Source organism: Hyaena hyaena, unplaced genomic scaffold (assembly GCF_003009895.1).
Source record: "Hyaena hyaena isolate Hyena2069 unplaced genomic scaffold, ASM300989v1 scaffold_180, whole genome shotgun sequence".
NCBI classification, from domain to species: Eukaryota; Metazoa; Chordata; class Mammalia; order Carnivora; family Hyaenidae; genus Hyaena; species Hyaena hyaena.
In genome coordinates, this window is record NW_024080811.1 from 678705 (window position 1) to 696834 (window position 18130).

The 18130-nt window shown below is 39.4% G+C and overlaps 1 protein-coding gene across 4 annotated transcripts in view; it reads left to right on the top strand.

Annotated features, from left to right (window-relative positions):
- The window catches only part of PLEKHM3 (pleckstrin homology domain containing M3), a 189160-nt gene that overhangs the window by 158512 nt on the left and 12518 nt on the right, over window positions 1-18130 (top strand). For 3 of the 4 annotated variants that reach the window (XM_039240639.1, XM_039240637.1, XM_039240638.1), the window contains one exon: window positions 956-1113. The exons of the other annotated variant lie outside the window; for it this stretch is intronic. In XM_039240639.1, coding sequence (XP_039096570.1) covers window positions 956-1113 — 158 coding nt within the window. The remainder of the gene's footprint in view (window positions 1-955; window positions 1114-18130) is intronic. 4 annotated transcript variants of the gene reach the window in all.

Here is an 18130-nt window from a genome sequence, read left to right on the forward strand (position 1 = left end):
AAAAATCAGCATGTATATGCAGATGCATGAATGAGAGAGAAGGCAGAGGTTTGTCCTATTAGTATTGAACTACTGGAGCCTTTGAAGCTCACACAGTGCTAGTTAAATGACGAGGGATCTGACTGACCACTGGTTCCAGACTCACGGATGTTTGCAGGCTAGCAGGTGGGGTAACAGTGGGAGGGTAGGCAGATGCACGACACTAGGGCCAAGCGGGGACAACTGTCCGCTATAGAGCACGTGCCTCAGTGGGATCAGACGGCCCCTCAGAGCCAGGACCGTCCTCATGTTGGAATTTGAACCTGGTTTGGCTATATCTGATGATTTTTCAAAAGAAACCAAAAATCTGGATTTTTATGTGAAATCTTCCAATTATTAAATTGGCTCATTTTTTAAAACACTAAGAGATTTAAAAAAAAACCCTTGGGCTGAATTTGACCCTCAGACGGTCACATTGCAACCTCTTTATATTAACATACTTAGCAGCAGCAAAAGAATCCTAGTTTTCCACATTTGTTACATGTTGTTGGGGAGATGGTGAAAACACTATCCTATTAACTCATCAAAGGTATTATTGAAATTGCAACACAGAATTTGACATTAATATTTACCTCGTATGTTCCTACATCAGGACATCCACCGTACGCTGAGACCACACCATCACAGTTGGAAAGTGGAGTTCCCCATTCGTCGGTCCTTAGTCCCCCTGTATCGCACTACAAAGAAAGAGAAATACAAAAGAATTTTCAACATCTTCACTCTCCAGCCCCCAGTGGTTTAACGCATAGAGTTCTTTCGGAGTGAAAATATGATGTCTTTTCTTTCTCTGGGTTGCTGAGAAATTATAATTAGAGGTTTTCCTGTTGTGTAAAGGAAAGGAATTCCAGTCTTCCTGTGTCTGCAAGATTTCTGTTCTCAATGAATTTGCTTCCCTGTCCCATTTCTCTTTCTGCAGGTGATAGAGGGGAAGCTGGCTCCATTCTTGGGCAAGGTCATTAAATTTGCCACCTCACACGTGTACAGCTGCAGTCTTTGTAGCCAAAAAGGGTTCATCTGTGAAATCTGTAACAATGGAGAGATCCTCTACCCTTTTGAGGATATTTCAACAAGCAGGTACAGAATCTCTTGTCTTACAAAAGTATACGTGAATGTGTCACATGCCGTTTTGTTTGCCCTGATCAGGCCCACTTTCAGTCAAGTACTGTATCTCTGTCTCTTTCCCTGTATCAGATTTCTCTTCTTCTCGGAGAGTATTTTTTACCCTTTGGTTCCCTATATTTATTCCCAACTCACTTCACTGTCTTTATCCAGAATGAGGTAACAGAGTTGCAAAGAAACATCACCTATCTCTGCCTTCTTAGGTAACAGAGAGGGTTCAGGTTCAATTTTAGAATGAAGATTACAGAGGAGGAATCCTCACAGCATCACAGGGCCTAGTGAGAGGCAACGGGAAAGTGCCGTCTCAGACAGAGCAAGGCCCCGACAGGCCCAATCGCCAGGACTAAAACTACAAGACGCAGGGAAACAGCTGTGTGGCCCGCTGTGCGCTTTTCTCCACAGATGCACTGCAGTGTGGCGATGAAAGTTTTAGGATCCAGAGGAGGGAAAAGTGGGAGTTATGTGGGCTTATTTTTCTAACCAAGTAATATTTGGGCATCATCACATTCATTGATTGATGGATGATATTCCCCCCCCACTAACTTGAGAGCAGGGTTTTTATTATTGCTTTCCTCGAATCACCAAATGGTACATAGCACTTTTCCTTTCATCCCCAAAGCATCATAAAAGTACATACGGTTGATGTGTCTGTGCGCTGGCTTCTTTGGCCATGCAGTCATGCCTCCTGTCCCAGCCAGCAGGGCTCACTTACACTGTGGTTCAGAATAGAAGGGACGCATTGTAGCCAGGGAGAGTTGAAGCATGTAGGGTAGAGCTAAGGTATTAAGAGTTGACTCAGCCCTTCTGGCCTCTTCTTAAACCCAGAGACTCTTTGTAAACATACAGGAAGTTGAGTTGGCCCTACACAAAGAACGATAAACACACACACACACACACACACACACACACACACACATGCACGCTCCAGCCTCCTTTCCTGAGTACAGGCACTTAGCACATAGCCTAGAGGTGATATACTTCTTAAAAATGCACACCACACAAAAACCTGTACACAAATGGTCATAGTAGTATGCTTAAGAGCCAAAAAGTGGAAACAACGTAAATGTCCATGAGCTGATGAGTGGATAAACAAAATGTGGCATATCCATACAATGGAATATTAGTCAGCTTAAAAAGGAATCAATGTGGCTGAACCATAAAAACATTATGCCAAGTGAAAGATGCCAAGACACAAAAGTGCTGTATATTCTATGTTCTGAGTGTATGAAATGTCCCAAATAGGCCAGTCCATAGAGACACAAAGTACATTAGTAGTTTGCCTGGGGCGTGGGGGAAAGGAAGAGAGTAACTCCTAATGGGTACAGATTTCTTTTAGGGGTGACAAAAATGTTCTGGAATTAGATTGTGGTGACGGTTATATGTTCTTGTGAATACATTAAAAATCAGCAAATTTTAAAAGAATGAATTTTATGGTATGTGAATTATATTGCAATCAGAAGTATTTAATATAAAATAAAACAAATTAAAAAATGATTCCAACTCTATAAACTGTATGCTGGGTCACAAAACAAGTTTTAATAAATTTTTAAAAATTGAAACCATACCAAGTAAATTCTCTGACACATTGAATTAAGATCCCCAGTAGCAAAAAATCTGAGAAACCCTCAAATATTTGGATATTAAACAATACACTCTAAAAACTTATGGGTCAAAGAAATAAATCACAAGAGAAATTTTGAACTATTTTGAAAAAGCAGAGCCTGAGTGGCCCAGTCAGTTAAGCATATGACTCTTGATCTCAGCTCAGATCTTGATCTCAGGGTAGTGAGTTCAAGCCCCACGTTGGACTCCACGCTAGGTGTGAGGCCTACTTTAAAAATATATTTATTTATATATTATATTTTTTTGAAATGAATTAAAATGAAATATAAAATGTCAAAATATATGGAATGCAGCTAACATAATACTTAGAGTGAAACCTATAGCTATAAATATATCATGAAAAACATGTCAGAAAAAAAGGAAAGGTCTCAAATCCATTACCTAAAATTCTACCTTAAGACACTAGATAACGAAGAACAAACTAAATCCAAAGCAAGCAGAGGAAGGAAAGAGTAAAGATTAGAGCAGACATCAATGAAATAGAAGATAGAAAAATAATACATTAATGAAACCAAAATTGTTGGTTCTTTGAAAGAATCAACAAAATTGACAATGGTTTTGTGAGACTGACCAAGAAATTGAGAGAAAAGAAACAAATACTCAAAATCAGGAGTGAAAAAGGGAAAAGCAATTAAAAGAACTATCAGGAGATACCATAAATGACTTTATTCCAACAAGTTAGACAACTTAGATGAAATGGATAAATTTCTAGAAAGACAAATTACCAAAATAGACTCAAGACTCTCTCAAAATTAAATAAAATATTAAAAAAAAGAAGTAGAAATATGAATAGCCCTATAACAAGAAACAGAATTAGTAGTTTTTAAGTCTTCTCATAAAGAAGCCAGATGGCTTCATGATGAATTTTGTTGAATACTTAAAGGAATATGGGGCGCCTGGTTGGCTCAGTCGGTTAAGCATTCGACTTCAGCTCAGGTCATGATCTCGTGGCTCATGGGTTCAAGCCCCGCATCGGGCTCTGAGCTGACAGCTCACCCCTGGTGCCTGCTTGGAATTCTGTTCCTCCTTCTCTCTGCCCCTCCCCCACTCACGCTCTGTTTCTGTCTCTCAAAAATGAATAAAACATTTTTTTAAAAAAGAATATTTAAAGAAATAATACCAGTTCTACACACAGGGATAAAGAGGGGCATTACATAATGATAAAGGGATCCGTTTATCCAAGAAGACACAACAATCCTTAATGTATATGAATAGAGTCAAAAATACATACAGCAAAAAATCCTAATAGAGCTACAAGGAGAAACAGATAAACCCACAGTTATATATCCACCATTATACTTAGAGACGTGAACACTTCTCTGTTAGTAACAGATCCAGCAGGCAGAAAATCAGTTTAAGCATATTATTAAGCTGAAAAGCACTATCAGTCAACTGGATCTAATTGACATCTCTGCCAATTCACGTTGTTCATCCAACAACAACAGAATATGCATTCTTCTGAAGCTCACATGGAACATTTAACAAGGGAGACCACATTCTGGGCCACAAAACACATCTGAAAAAATTTATAAGAATAGAAATCATGCAAAGTATGCTCCCAGACCATAATGAAATTAAGCTAGAAATCAGTAACAGAATAATACCTGTAAAATCCCAGCATATTTGGAGATTAAACAATATGTTTCTAAATAACACGAGTTGATAATTGATGTCCACACAAAACCCTACACAGGGATGTTTATTAGCAGGTCTACTCGTGATCGCCAAAAACTGAGAACAACCGGGATGCCCTTCAGTATGTGGATGGTTAAATAAACTGTAGCATATCCATGAGATGGAATATTCTCCAATAATAAAAGAAATGAGCTATCAAATGACATGGAGGAACCTTAAATGCATATTACTAGGTGAAAGAAGCCAGTCTGAAAAGGCTATGCACCGTATGATCGCAATCATATGACATTCTGAAAGAGGCAAAACTGTAGACACAGTAAAAAATAAAAATAAAATAAAATCAGTGATTACCAGGGACTTGGGAGTGCATAAGAAGAGATGAATAGGGAAAGTGCAGGTTTTTTAGGGCATCGTGTATGGTTCTGTAATGGTGCATACCTGATATTATACATTTGTCAAAACGCATAGAACTGTAGAACACAGGGTGAGCCTTAATTTAGACTGTGGACTTTAGTTGACAATCATGTATCAATATCAGTACATTCATTGTAACCAGTGTACCACACTAATGCAAGATACTGATAATAGAGAAAACTGTGGGTTAGAGTAATATTATGGAAAGTCTCTACGATCTGCTTAATTTTTCTGTCTACCTAAACTGTTATGGGGTGCCTGGCTGGCTCAGTCAGTAGAGCATGTGAGTCTGGATCTCAGGGTTGTAGTTTTGAGCCCCACATTGGGTATAGAGATTACTTAAAAAAATAAAATTTAAAAAAGCTGTCCTAAAAAAATAAAGTCTGTTTTTAAAAAAAGACAATTTATCCAGCTGAACAGTTGACTCAAATACCAAAGCTGATCAATGTTAATAAACTTTATTAGAAGAATTTTAGATTTACAGAAAAATCACAAAGATACTACAGAGAATTCCCAGACCCCACACCCAGGTCCCTATTAATATCTTATGTTAATATATTTGTTACTATTAATGAACCAATACTGATATGTTATTATTAGCTAAAGTCCATTGCTTTATTCAGATTTCCTTATATTTTTTAAATGTTTATTTACTTATTTATTTTGAGAGAGAGAGTGTGTGTGCAAACAGGGGCAGGGGCAGAGAGAGAGGAGAGGAGAATGCCAAGCAGGCTCCATTCTGTCAGCACAGAGACGGACACAGGGCTTAAACTCATGAGCCGTGAGACCATGACCTGAGCCAAAATCAACAGTAGGACATTTAACTGACTGAGCCACTCAGGTGCCCCAAGATTTCCTTAGTTTTTACCTAATGACTATTTCTGTTTCAGAACATCTCCCTAAGCTCCTCTTGACTGTGACAACTTCTTAGACTGTTTTTAGGACGTTGACAGTTTTGAGAAGTACTAGTTTTTGTAGAATCCCTCCGTGGGGATAGACTTGATATTTTTCTTATGATGAGACTGGGTTTTATGGGTTTGAGGAGGAAGGGCACAGAGATAAAGTGCCATTTCCATCACATCATATGGGGACACGTTATCAACGTAACTTATCACTGCAGTGTTTGTGCCAGGTTCCTCCACTGTTGCTACTACTCTCCTCTGACCCCTCTCCATTATTATCCACTGTTAAAGGAAGTCACCGTGGGAGCACCTGGGTGGCTCAGTCAGGCAGAATCTTGGATTTGCTTCCAAATAATCTGATGGTGGGAGAGAGGGAATAGATGTAAATGGAAGAAATTGATAATTGTTAAAATTGATTAATTGTTAAAACTAGATGATAGATACACAGGGGTTTATTACACTGTTCTGTCTACTTTTGAATATGTTTGAAATTTTCCATAACAAAACATTTTTAGAAATCTATAAGTAAGGGGCACCTGGGGGGTTCAGTCGGTTGCACATCCAACTCTTGATTTTAGCTCAGGTCATGATTCCACGCTTAGCTTGGAGCCTGCTTAAGATTTTCTCTCTGTCCTTCTGTCTCTTTCTGTCTCTCAAATAAAAAAATAAAACCTGTAAGTAAAAATCTTCAAAATGAAGTATTTAGTGAATTCATCACCGCAGCTGCTTGACCATCTTACTAAAGCCAGCACCTCTGTGACCTCAGAAATATGGTTAATATCCCTTTAGATCCAAATATCATTTGAACAGCATAATTACAACTCAGTAAAAAACATTCCACAAGCATTAGAACTATTCATTTTTTTCAATAAATGACTTATTGAACATACTATGTCTGTGCATTGGACTAGGCTCTGGGGCCACACAGCGAACATGGCATGTTCCTTGCTCACAAATAGCCCACAGTCCCTAGTAAGAGGCCCTGAGCCATCAGGCAGTTGGGTTGAAGTGTAGGAGGAGCCACAGTCTCGCAGGTGGCCCTAGAGCCCCAAGAAGGGACATCATCCAAAGGAGCCATGTACATTGTAGGTGAAAAAGCAGTTCCACAATTTCTAAAAATGTTAGCTCTACGTTGAACTCTAAAGCACTGATTCATGCACATCAGTATCAGAATATACTTGGTTTTAACATGCTTATTTGATTACAATCATATGTCGAACATTGGTCCACTCTTCATACTTTTTTCCTTATTAAATTAATTGTTATGCAGGAGGAGGCTTCATGAATATGTAATTTTAAAATATAGCCCTAGTATTAATTTATAGAACACTGTCTCTGACCAGACATAGAGAATGTGCTGGGGTTGTAGGGAAATGGCACTAATATTTACTAGTGCTGGTGCCAGCAATTTACATATCTCATCATTTAATTCTTATGCCAGTCCTCTGAGGGAATATTGTTACCTCCATTTTAATAATGAGGAAACCTAGGTTCAGAGGAGCCAATTAACTTGGCCCAAGAGATAAGGCCAAAACTTGAACCCAAATATATCTGACTCTCAAATCCATGCTTTTTTCATTATACATCACTGTTTCTTCTGTACCTGTAGTCTTCAAACCATTTTTGCGGCCTACCCTCTAAAAGAAATGTGAAGAAATTATGTCCCTCTGTCATTAAAGAAACATACCCCCAAACTGTTATTTTGAATTCTCCCTATATTTCCCACCCTGAAAGTGTTTACACTTGGAGCAATGAGCCAGTTAGATTAGGGTGTGGGGAAGATATGACTTTCTTTTCTAAAATGGTGGGCTGGGGGAAGCTGTGGTGAGGGGGCTTGAGGGAGAGCTTCCTCCTCTGCACAGTGCCAGGCAGGTCAGGAGGCCCAGGGGAGCCTGCGGGGGGCTGGACACCTGCCTTACTCTAGCTAAGTAGGCAGACCCCCATTTGCTGCACCGTACTTCCCACCAGCACTCCGTTCAGCTGACGATACCGACAGTTCCACACTGAGGCAGTCTTTCTTCTCCAGCACAAATCAGATCCATACCTCTCTCTGGTTTAAATAGGAAACACTAAGACCCAAACTGCAAGGTTTTAAATACAATAGTGAGATCCAGAATCACAGAACTTAAGCCTAATCCAGCATTTACCCTCCTAGAGGACTAAAGGGAAAACACAGCTTTAGGAGAGATCGACATTCTGTTAAAACAGCAGTAAAATTCTGCATCCTAAAGTCACAGAAATGGCAAAACATACCCTCCTTGATTGAGAATAAAAAATAAAACTCCAACTTCAGGATTACAAATCAGAAGGTTAGACTGATACCTCTGTAAGACATAAAGGGAAAACAGTGACTATAAAAGCAAAGAAGCTGTAGAAACTAATTTGACAATAAACTATTTGTAAAAAAAAAAAAAAAAAAGAAAAAAAAAAGCAAAGAAGCCGCATATATGGTTCCACAAAGACCCAGGACTTGGATTATTTTTTTAAAAATCCACAAATTGCCTCCTCTCCAGCCTTCTTTCTGACATCTCTGTGACCACTATGCTTCTCTTGTTACTAAAACACATAATGCTGCTAAAGAGACCATCCTGCCGCACACATTTGCGTGAAGATGCTACTCCCAAATCTTGAAGTGTTTCCAGATCACACATACACAAATACTTCATCTTGAAAACACTCAGCATGCATTTTAACATGGGACACACAAAATATACCAGCCATCGTAAATCAGTTCCATCCTTTCTGTCTGATCCATTTGCCTTTGTTAATTTTTTCATGTGACATACAAATCATCCCCACAAGCTTTCCAATATGGAAAACATTGTGCTTCTGGACTTTATGACCCCTCCCCCAGGTGGACCTGTATTTAGATGTGGGTGTACTACAAGAAGAGTATACTTAACACTGAACTTGGTGTGTGCCATGTAGTAGGCATTCCATAAACAATTATTGTTCGGTTCAGCTCTCCCTAGCATGTCATGCTCACTCATTAAGAACACCTGCAAAGCTTTTTTAAGTAAAGTGATTCAGAAAGTTTAAAATACTTGCTCTATGTGAAATAGAGAAAGATAGATTCTTTATGATCTCACCAACATGTTAAACCTAAAAAAACCAAACTTACAGATACAGAGAACAGAGTGATGGTGGCCAGGGGCAGGGGTGAAGGTGGTCAAAAGGTAAAAAGTTCCAGTTATAAGATTAATAAGTTCTGGGGATATAATGTACCGCCTGGTGATCAAAGATAACAATACTATGTCAATATATTTGAAAGCTGCCAAAAGAATAGTAGATCTGAAAAGTTCCCATCACAAGAAAAAAAAAAATCTGTACCTCTACCAGTTGATAGATGTTAACTAAATATCATGGTAATCATTTCACAGTATATACACGTCAAATTATCATGTGGTATGCCTGAAACTAATACAATGTTATATGTCAGTTATGTCTCAATAAAACTGGGGGCAGAAGAGAATACTTGGAAAGACAGAGGAGCATAGTAGAAGTCAGAAGTAATACTACTTTTATGTAAGCTTTATCTATAAGGTTGAAGCAACTGACCTACTGTTTAAAGTATTTCTTTATATACTTTAAAGAAGCCTACTAGAACTGATCCATGAATTCAGCAAAGGTGCAGGGTACAAAATCAACATACAGAAATCAGTTACATTTTTATACACCAATAATGAAGCAACAGAAAGAGAAATCAAGAGACTGATCTCATTCACAATTGCACAAAAAAACATAAAATACCTAGGAATAAACCTAACCAAAGATATAAGAGATCTGTATGATGAAAACTATAGAAAACTTATGAAGAAAATTGAAGAAGACACAAAGAAATGGAAAAACACTATTCCATGCTCATGGATCAGAAGAATAAATATTGTTAAAATGTCAATACTATCCAAAGCAATCTACACATTCAATGCAATCCCAATTAGTATTGCACAGGCATTCTTCTCAGAGGTAGAACAGACAATCCTAAAATTTAGATGGAACCACAAAAGACCCCAAATAGCCAAAGTAATATTGAAGAAGAAAACCAAAACGGGAGACATCACAATCCAGACTTTAGCCTCTACTACAAAGCTATCATCATCAAGACAGTATGGTATTGGCACAAATACAGACACATAGACCAATGGAATAGAATAGAGAACTCAGAATTGGACCCACAAATGTATGGCCAACTAATCTTTGACAAAGTGGGGAAGAGCATCCAATGGAAAAAAGACAGCCTCTTTAACAGATGGTGCTGGGAGAACTGGACAGCAACATGCAGAAGAATGAAACTAGATCATTTTCTCACACCATGCACAAAAATAAACTCAAAATGGATAAAGGACCTGAATGTAAGACAGGAAACCATCAAAACCCTAGAGGAGAAAGCAGGAAACAGCCTTCTTGACCTCAACCGCAGCAATTTCTTACTTGACACATCTCCAAAGGCAAGGGAATCAAGAGCAAAAGTGAACTGTTGGGACCTCATCAAGTTAAAAAGCTTCTGCACGGCAAAGGAAACAATCCATAAAACTAATAGGCAACCGACAGAATGGGAAAAGATAGTTGCAAATGACATATCAGATAAAGGGCTAGTATCCAAAATCTGTAAGGAACGCACCAAACGCCACACCTGAAAACAAATAATCCAGTGAAGAAATGAGCAGAAAACATGAACAGACACTTCTCCAAAGAGGACATCCAGATGGCCAACAGACACATGATATGATGCTCAGTGTGCCTCATCATCAGGGAAATACAAATCAAAACCACACTGAGATACCACCTCACGCCGGTCACAGTGGCTAAAATGAACAAGTCAGGAGACTATAGATGCTGGCCAGGATGTGGAGAAATGGGCACCCTCCTACACTCTTGGTGGAAATATAAACTGGTGCAGCCCCCCTGGAACACAGTATGAAGGCTTCTCAAAAAATTAACAATAGAACTTCCCTATAACGCAGCAATAGCACTGCTAGGAATTTACCTAAGGGATACAGGAGTGCTGATATATAGGGGCACATGTACCCCAATGTTCATAGCAGCACTCTCAACAATAGCCAAAACATGGAAAGAGCCTAAGTGTCCATCAACTGACGAATGGATCAAGAAGATGTGGTTCATGTATACAGTGGAATACTACGTGGCAATGAGAAAGAATGAAATCTGGCCACGTGTAGCAACGTGGATGGAACTTGAGGGTGTTATGCTGAGCAAAAGAAGGCAGAGAGGGACAGATACCATATGTTTGCACGTTTAGGTGGATTAGGGGGAACTTAACAGAGGACCGTGGGGGAGGAGAAGGGGAAAAGTAGTTAAGGAGAGAGAGGGAGGCAAACCGTGAGAGACTCTTGAATGCCAAGAACAAACTGAGGGCGGATGGGGTGGGGGGGAGGGGGAGGGGTTGATGGGCATGGAGGAGGGCACTTGTGGGGATGAGCACTGGGTGTTATATGGAAACCAACTTGACAATAAACTATTTAAGAAAAATAAAAAATAAAGTATTTCTGTGGCGTGAGCTTTGGCCTGCCCAGTATTCACTTCTCCAAGGAAGGCATCCAAGGTGTGCTTCCCGGGAGGCCCGGGCAGTGGGGGTAAGCATTTTCAGCTCAGTGGTTACTCTTCTAAAACTAGTCCATGTTTTCTGAAGCACTGGGGTTTGGAGAAGCAGATTGAGCATAACTTGCCAGTTTTTCTTTGTATACAGTAGCTGATCTCTCCCTCCCCTCCTCCAAGAAATAACGATTGCACTGAGGACCTTGAACTTATCAACACCAAACTCTTACTGGTTAATATACTCTGACACCATGTTCAATCTGCACACATTTCAGGAATGATTCCTACATCTGTCTACTGAGAATGAACACTGGCCTTATAGATGAATCCATAGCAAGTGAGTTCCTAACATGGGCCTCTCCTCTTTTTCATTTTAGAAATCTATTTTGTTAGGTTAACTTACAGAAAAAGAAGGCCTGGGGTACCTGGAGGTTCAGTTGGTTAAGCCTCCGACTCTTGTTTTCAGCTCAGGTCATGATCTCTTGGTTTATGAGTTTGAGCCCCAGGATGGGCTCCTCACTGATAGCTCACAGCCTGCTTGGGATTCTCCTCTCTCTCTCCCTCTTTCTCTGCCCCTCCCCTCCTTTTGTGTTCACTCTCTCTCTCTCTCTCTCTCATTCTCTTTCAAAACAAATAAGCTTTAGAAAAAGACAAAGAAGTCCTCCCAAAGAACTCAGTCCAAGTCCATTGCTCGCATCCTTCTGGCCAAATTTTAGAAAGGTCCAGCTTATACTGAAGAACATGGAGACTCCTCCCAATACCCTTGACCTTGTGAATCGGTCTTTGTCGTCTTACATTTCATGGCAATCCACACCACCCTGCCCCTGAGGACCTCAACTTGTTAGGGTGTGGACTTTGGTCTTTGCCCTGGCACTTTCCACCCTTCCTGAACTTCATGAACACACGAAGTTTCCGATAGCTAATTGTAGTCAAACCTCATAAAGGTCTGTTTAAAAGAGAGAAAGCAACTGCTTTATTATAAAGGATAGAATTACATCTTGCCGGAGAAGATGCTGAGATGCATGGTTTTCCTCAGCACAGCCCTTAATGGACTGTGTTTTCTGTGCCCGGTTCCCTTTGATTTGTCCCTGGAGGATAAACATGAAGATGGATTTCCTGAAAGCTGTCACTTGGATGCCTAGAAAGTCACCAAACCCCAGATATGCCAGCAGCCTCACAAAGGCTCTTCCATTTTTCCTGGGAGCCAGTTTTGGTTTGTCATTTTCTGAAAGAGAGTTTCATGTTGAGGCAGGAATGTTTGGTGGGGGCTGGGGACTAGAACACACTCCAGGGCAGGAGAGGGAAAGCGCCGCCCAGAAGCTGGTCTTTCCTTGTGGCGTCCTGTTTGTTCAGCCTTCGTTTTTGTCAGTCCTTGCACAAACAGACTGAATACCTGGATTATTCCCTCATCTGGACTCAAATACTCATACATTACATACCCTTTCTCACTAATCAGCCTGACACATTCCTTTGTTGGTAAATGGTTCCAAAACAAACAGTGTCAGTGCACCTAATTAGCAGGTTTGTGGGCTGCGCTTGGCAGTCCTGTTACATCCTGCTCAACAATAGAGAACAGCAGCCCTGGCGAGGTCGGGCTTAAAGGGAGGGAACCCCACCCCCCCCCCCCATGCATGTACACTTTTTAATGATATTTCCTTTCAGTGGCTTTTCCTGGGAAGCAGCCACTTGGTGAGCACTGTGATGAGCTGAGGGATTTTTGAAACAGCTACAGGGAGTTTGGACTCCTCTTCGTAGGCACCTTTGCCGAGGAGCCCTTGGTTTCCATCTGCTTATTGTTCCTTTCTCTGGTACTGAAGAGGCACATACTGAGGAACTTTCCACACGTCCTTGAACACCAGTGATAGAGGACAAGATCTCTGCCTGTGTTCTAGAATCATGGATTAACAGAGATGGAAAGGACTGTGAAGAACATTTGGACATTTTGGGGGTGGAAAAGCTGAAGCCCAGGGAGCTCACAGGTTTTACGAGGGGCCAAAGCTGAGTAGCGGCTAACCAAGATGGAATTCTACTCTTAGGCTACATGACTGCCTGCTCTTAAATGTATTTGTTGTGTCAGCGAAGGTTTTCCTTGATTAAAAAACAACAACTTGAACACAATGCTAGTTTTTTTGCTTTTAAACTTTGGTCAAAGAGTAACTTGGTAAATAACATTTCACCTTGGCCTGGTGGCTCCTATATTCACATGTCAAAATGTTTCAGAATGTCTGCTAACACAGACAAGACTTTTGTGAAATGCTCAGGGCTGACCTGACCCTTTATGCCATTAAGCCACTTTACAAATACAGTGCGTTTATAAACACAGCCCTTGCTGGTGAGGCTGCCATTGTTTTATGAAGCCATTTGGTCACTTGAATAGATGGCTGTCATCTCTACCTAGCCACATTTCTTACCAAGCTTCTCGTTAGGTGTCTGCTTAATACTGTGTTATCATCTTATCTCTAAGCATTTCAGACAACTCAATTTTTTGTTGATTGGAGGGAGTGGTGTTCAACAGTGTTTAATGTTGTACATTTCTAACTATGAAACTGTTGTGCATTACAGAAAATTTAAAAAGTACACAAAAGTGTAAAGAAGAACGTTCTCCGTACATACATATGTATGTTTACTTTTTAATAACATTTACATATATATATAATATATGGTTTTATTCATTTTATTTTTTAAATTCTTTATGTTTATTTTTGAGAGAGAGAGAGAGAAACAGATAGTAAGTGGGGGAGGGCCAGAGAGACAGGGAGACACAGAATCCAAAGCAGGCTCCAGGTTCTGAGCTGTCAGCACAGAGCCTGACACAGGGCTCGAAATCGTGAACCACGAGATCATTACCAGAGCCAAAGTCAGAGGCTTAACTGACTGAGCTACCTGGCACCCCTAGAATATATGGCTTCATATTCAGCTTTTTATCACATTATATTAAAACCAAGATAAATAGTTTATCTATAAACTCTTATTGATGGCTACTTTAACAGGAAAAAACAGTTAATTGGTTCTAAAATCATTAAGTTCCATTAAAAAAGTAGAAGCAGACTAATCCATAGAAGATCACTAGAATAGGAATACAGAAGTCTAGATGTCATCCCTAACTCAGCCACTAATTTGCTGTGTGACCTCTGACAAGCCACGTCCCACCTCTGGATCTACCTACCAGGTATATGGCATTGTTTTAAGCCCCTATTGACAAAGATTTAGAACTTTACTTCATTCCACTCTTTTGCTTCGCATTTGTATTCATCTCTTTAATAGTTTGTCATGATGTTTTCAGTGAAGTTGACTATTTTTGATACAATTTACCCAGAGGGATTAAGATATAAATTCAGATTGTGATTCAGTCCACCATTTTGAAATAATGTCAACTCCATGAGGAAATGGACTTTTCTCTTTTGCTCACTGCTCAGTTTTCTGCATTTAGAACAGCACATAGTAAATGTTCAATGAATAATCCATGAATGAAGAGTTTGCTTTTAATTTTTCAAATCTTGCTTTTTCACATATTTTATTTTAAATAACTTTTAAACCAACATCAAGGAAATTGTCTACTTAAATGTAGACATTGCCAACATATACAACTTTATTGAGTGATAGCTAGTATTCTCTCATAAGTTAGGAATAGATGTAGTTTTTTGGCCCAATGAAAACTTTCATGTCAAAAACTTGAGTTTTGCTAAACTAGCAAGATAATTTAATTTTAAAAACGTCTTTTCAGTCATGTTTTAGTGTGTTTTTCCTTCCCCGTGGGACTGTAAATAAGTAACCTGAATACACAATAGGAAAGAGAGGAGTGTTTACCTTTCCATACAAAAAAATGTTGATTCTCCAGACAGAGCAATATGTTCTACAAATGAACTGTCTTATGCTTTAGAATTACAAAAAGGTACAATTGGTTTTGTTGGCATATGTTTTTGATATTTTGAGACTTTTCTCACCTGAGTAATTATGGGAGTACAGATAGCAAGATCTTGTAAACGGTATCTTTTAAGAATCCTTTTTTTTTTTTTAAATACTGAAGGGGTTTCAGTATTCTGAATATTAAACCACTCACATCAGGAAACATCGCATCTGCTATCTGTAGTGATCATTAATAATCATCTGTTCAGTTACTGATGATTTCAGAGCACTTAAAGTAGAGATAAAGACAGTCTATAAATGTTCATTCTCTACCAAAGTTGCCACTTGGATTGAATTAGATCTATAAAGCATAGAACTTTGGTAGAGTCAGAGGAGCTTAGCAGTTATCTGCCCGCCACTACCATCCCCTGATACAGGCGCCTTTCCTACCCCACCTTCCCTAGGGAGGCTGGCATCCCCACCCAACCCCACACCCATAGCTAGTAGGAGATGCAGGCTATTGAATTCTAGTATAATCCCCTTTCTGCCTCTCCTTGTCACAGCACTAGCCTGAAATCTGAGGGAACCCACAAACTGTCCATAGGAGGGCAAAATATCATACCACCTACCCTTAACTAGTTTCATTTACTTCTGGTGATGGTTGGTGTTAGGGTGGTCAGAGAAAGGTTCTAAACAAAAATATAATGGGAAGGATTTTGTAAATTTTTGATGAGAAAAGATCACATCTAAAAATGTGATCTATGTGCAAAACAGAAATGGAATTTCCTTTTCTAGAACCGGTAACATAACAGACTAACTTTAAGTCCTAAGCGAGTAGCTGATGCAAAGACTATGTTAGGAACATTGGAAGCCACTCACTGGAGCTGACTGGACGTCAACTGAAAGATCTAGTTTGGCCTTGAGAGGTGGGAAGCTGAAGCATGTTAAAGCCGTTCTCTGAGAGGAATTAACACTTTTCTTCTAGAAAGAATCCATGATGGTGGAGAGAAAGGAAATTTAAATTGAAAGACTGAGCTGGAAAGCAACTTACATCAACGACTTGAAAGAAAAATGTCGGTGGGGGGGGGTGGGCGGGAGGATGGCCAGGCAGGTGGAATGGGGGCTCGTGAAGCCCACGGTAACCTCAGGGGAAGCATGCTGTTCCTACATGCTTCAAAGAGGCACCAGCCAAGGGACTCAGGGACAGAAATGACATGAATGTCAAAGCGGCAAGCAAGAAAGATGACTTTTCCCTTCCTCCAGCTTCCCTGAGAACGTGGTTAAGGTACACTGTTTAAAAGAGAGAGACCTAATCAGAGGAGCTTTAATATTTAGAAAGTACCTAAGAGCAAGGAGTACTTAACCCTTCTCCACACCTAACCCCACCCAAAAGTTTCATACTTCCATTTTTCTCCCTGAGGGGTCTGGAGAGCTTGCCCAGGCCACCACTCAGAGAAATGAAAGAGAAAAGCCTTAGTTATTAGTTAGCATAGCACTTTGCTCACCAGACCTAAGCTAAAGGCTCCCATTAGCTTCCCCCAGTGACTGTATTATTGCCTTTGAAAGTTTCCTTTACCGATATACTAGCATCCAGCCTTCTCTACCCTATTTTTGTCTTATGAATATACATGTTGAAAGACAAAATTTTCAGTGACTTCTAGGTGTCTTACATGTCTGTTTATTGCTTGTATACTTAGCATAACTATCTTTATTAGTGTGACTGTCAGTTCTATTCAGTTTTTACTAATATTCAGAGTAAAAACAAAAGTTCTAAATAATATTCTCACTGAATGAAAGGTACTGCTAAAACATGCATTCTTGTTCACACCTTCCCGTGTTCAGTTGATAATGTACACCATGTTTTAAGCATTTTTGCAGTATTTTTCCCAGATTCTCTGTTCATGCAAAGTAGGATAATTTGAGGGCAACTGGGTGTCTCAGTCAGTTAAGCCTCTGACTTCGGCTCAGTTCATGATCTCATGGTTCAAGGGTTCAAGTCCCATGTCAGGCTCTGTGCTAACAGCTCAGAGCCTGGAGCCTGCCGTGGATTCTGTGTCCCCTCTCTCTCTGCTCCTCCCTCACTTGTACTCTGTCTCTCTCTCAAAAATAAACATTAAAAAAAATTTTTTTAAGTACTAAAAGTGTATACATTACTAAACAATTGTATCATTTCCTAATTTTATAAACATGTAAACAAAAGTCTATTAGTTTAAATTACCAAATATATATAATACCTTTAACACTATATAAAGATGAAAAAAATCTGAGATCATCAAAGAGTCAAATATCTAAAGCCAGGATTAGTCCTTGACCACCTGAGATGTTTACACAGGTGCATTTCACTTTAGATAAACCTTATAAATTATACTATAAATTTTTAAATTAGTTGATTATATACATTTCAAAAATTTTTTTAATTTAACATTAAGATGAGCAGCTATAAACTTTCCTAATATATTCAGTATAGAATTTGACCCCTAAAGTTGTTTATATGAAAGGAGACTGTTTTCGCTAGATATAAAAATGCATTATAAAATATACAGTGCATTGCTGCCATAGGAACTGACAGTAGAACATAATTTCAGAAAGTACGCAAATAGACCCAAGTGATAGGGGAATTTAGTACACAATAAAGGTGCATGCCCAATTAGCAAAACAAAACATGGAACTTTGCATAAAAGAAATGAGAACTAGGCGGCATTTGAAGAAAGAAAATTAATGCCGATTTTACCATACTCTTTACATGGAGATAAATTCCAGATGGATCGAATATTTTAATATAAATATAAGACCCATAAAGTACTAGAAGAAAAGATGGGTGAATATTTTTATAGTCTTAAGTACGGAAGCTCTCTCTAAGCTTGACACCAACCCAGAAGCCATGGAAGCAATATGCTTTTGAATATATTTTTAAAAGATCAGGACCCCTGGGTAGCACAATCCGTTAGGCATCTGACTCTTGATTTTGGCTCAGGTCACGATCTCACAGTTTTGTG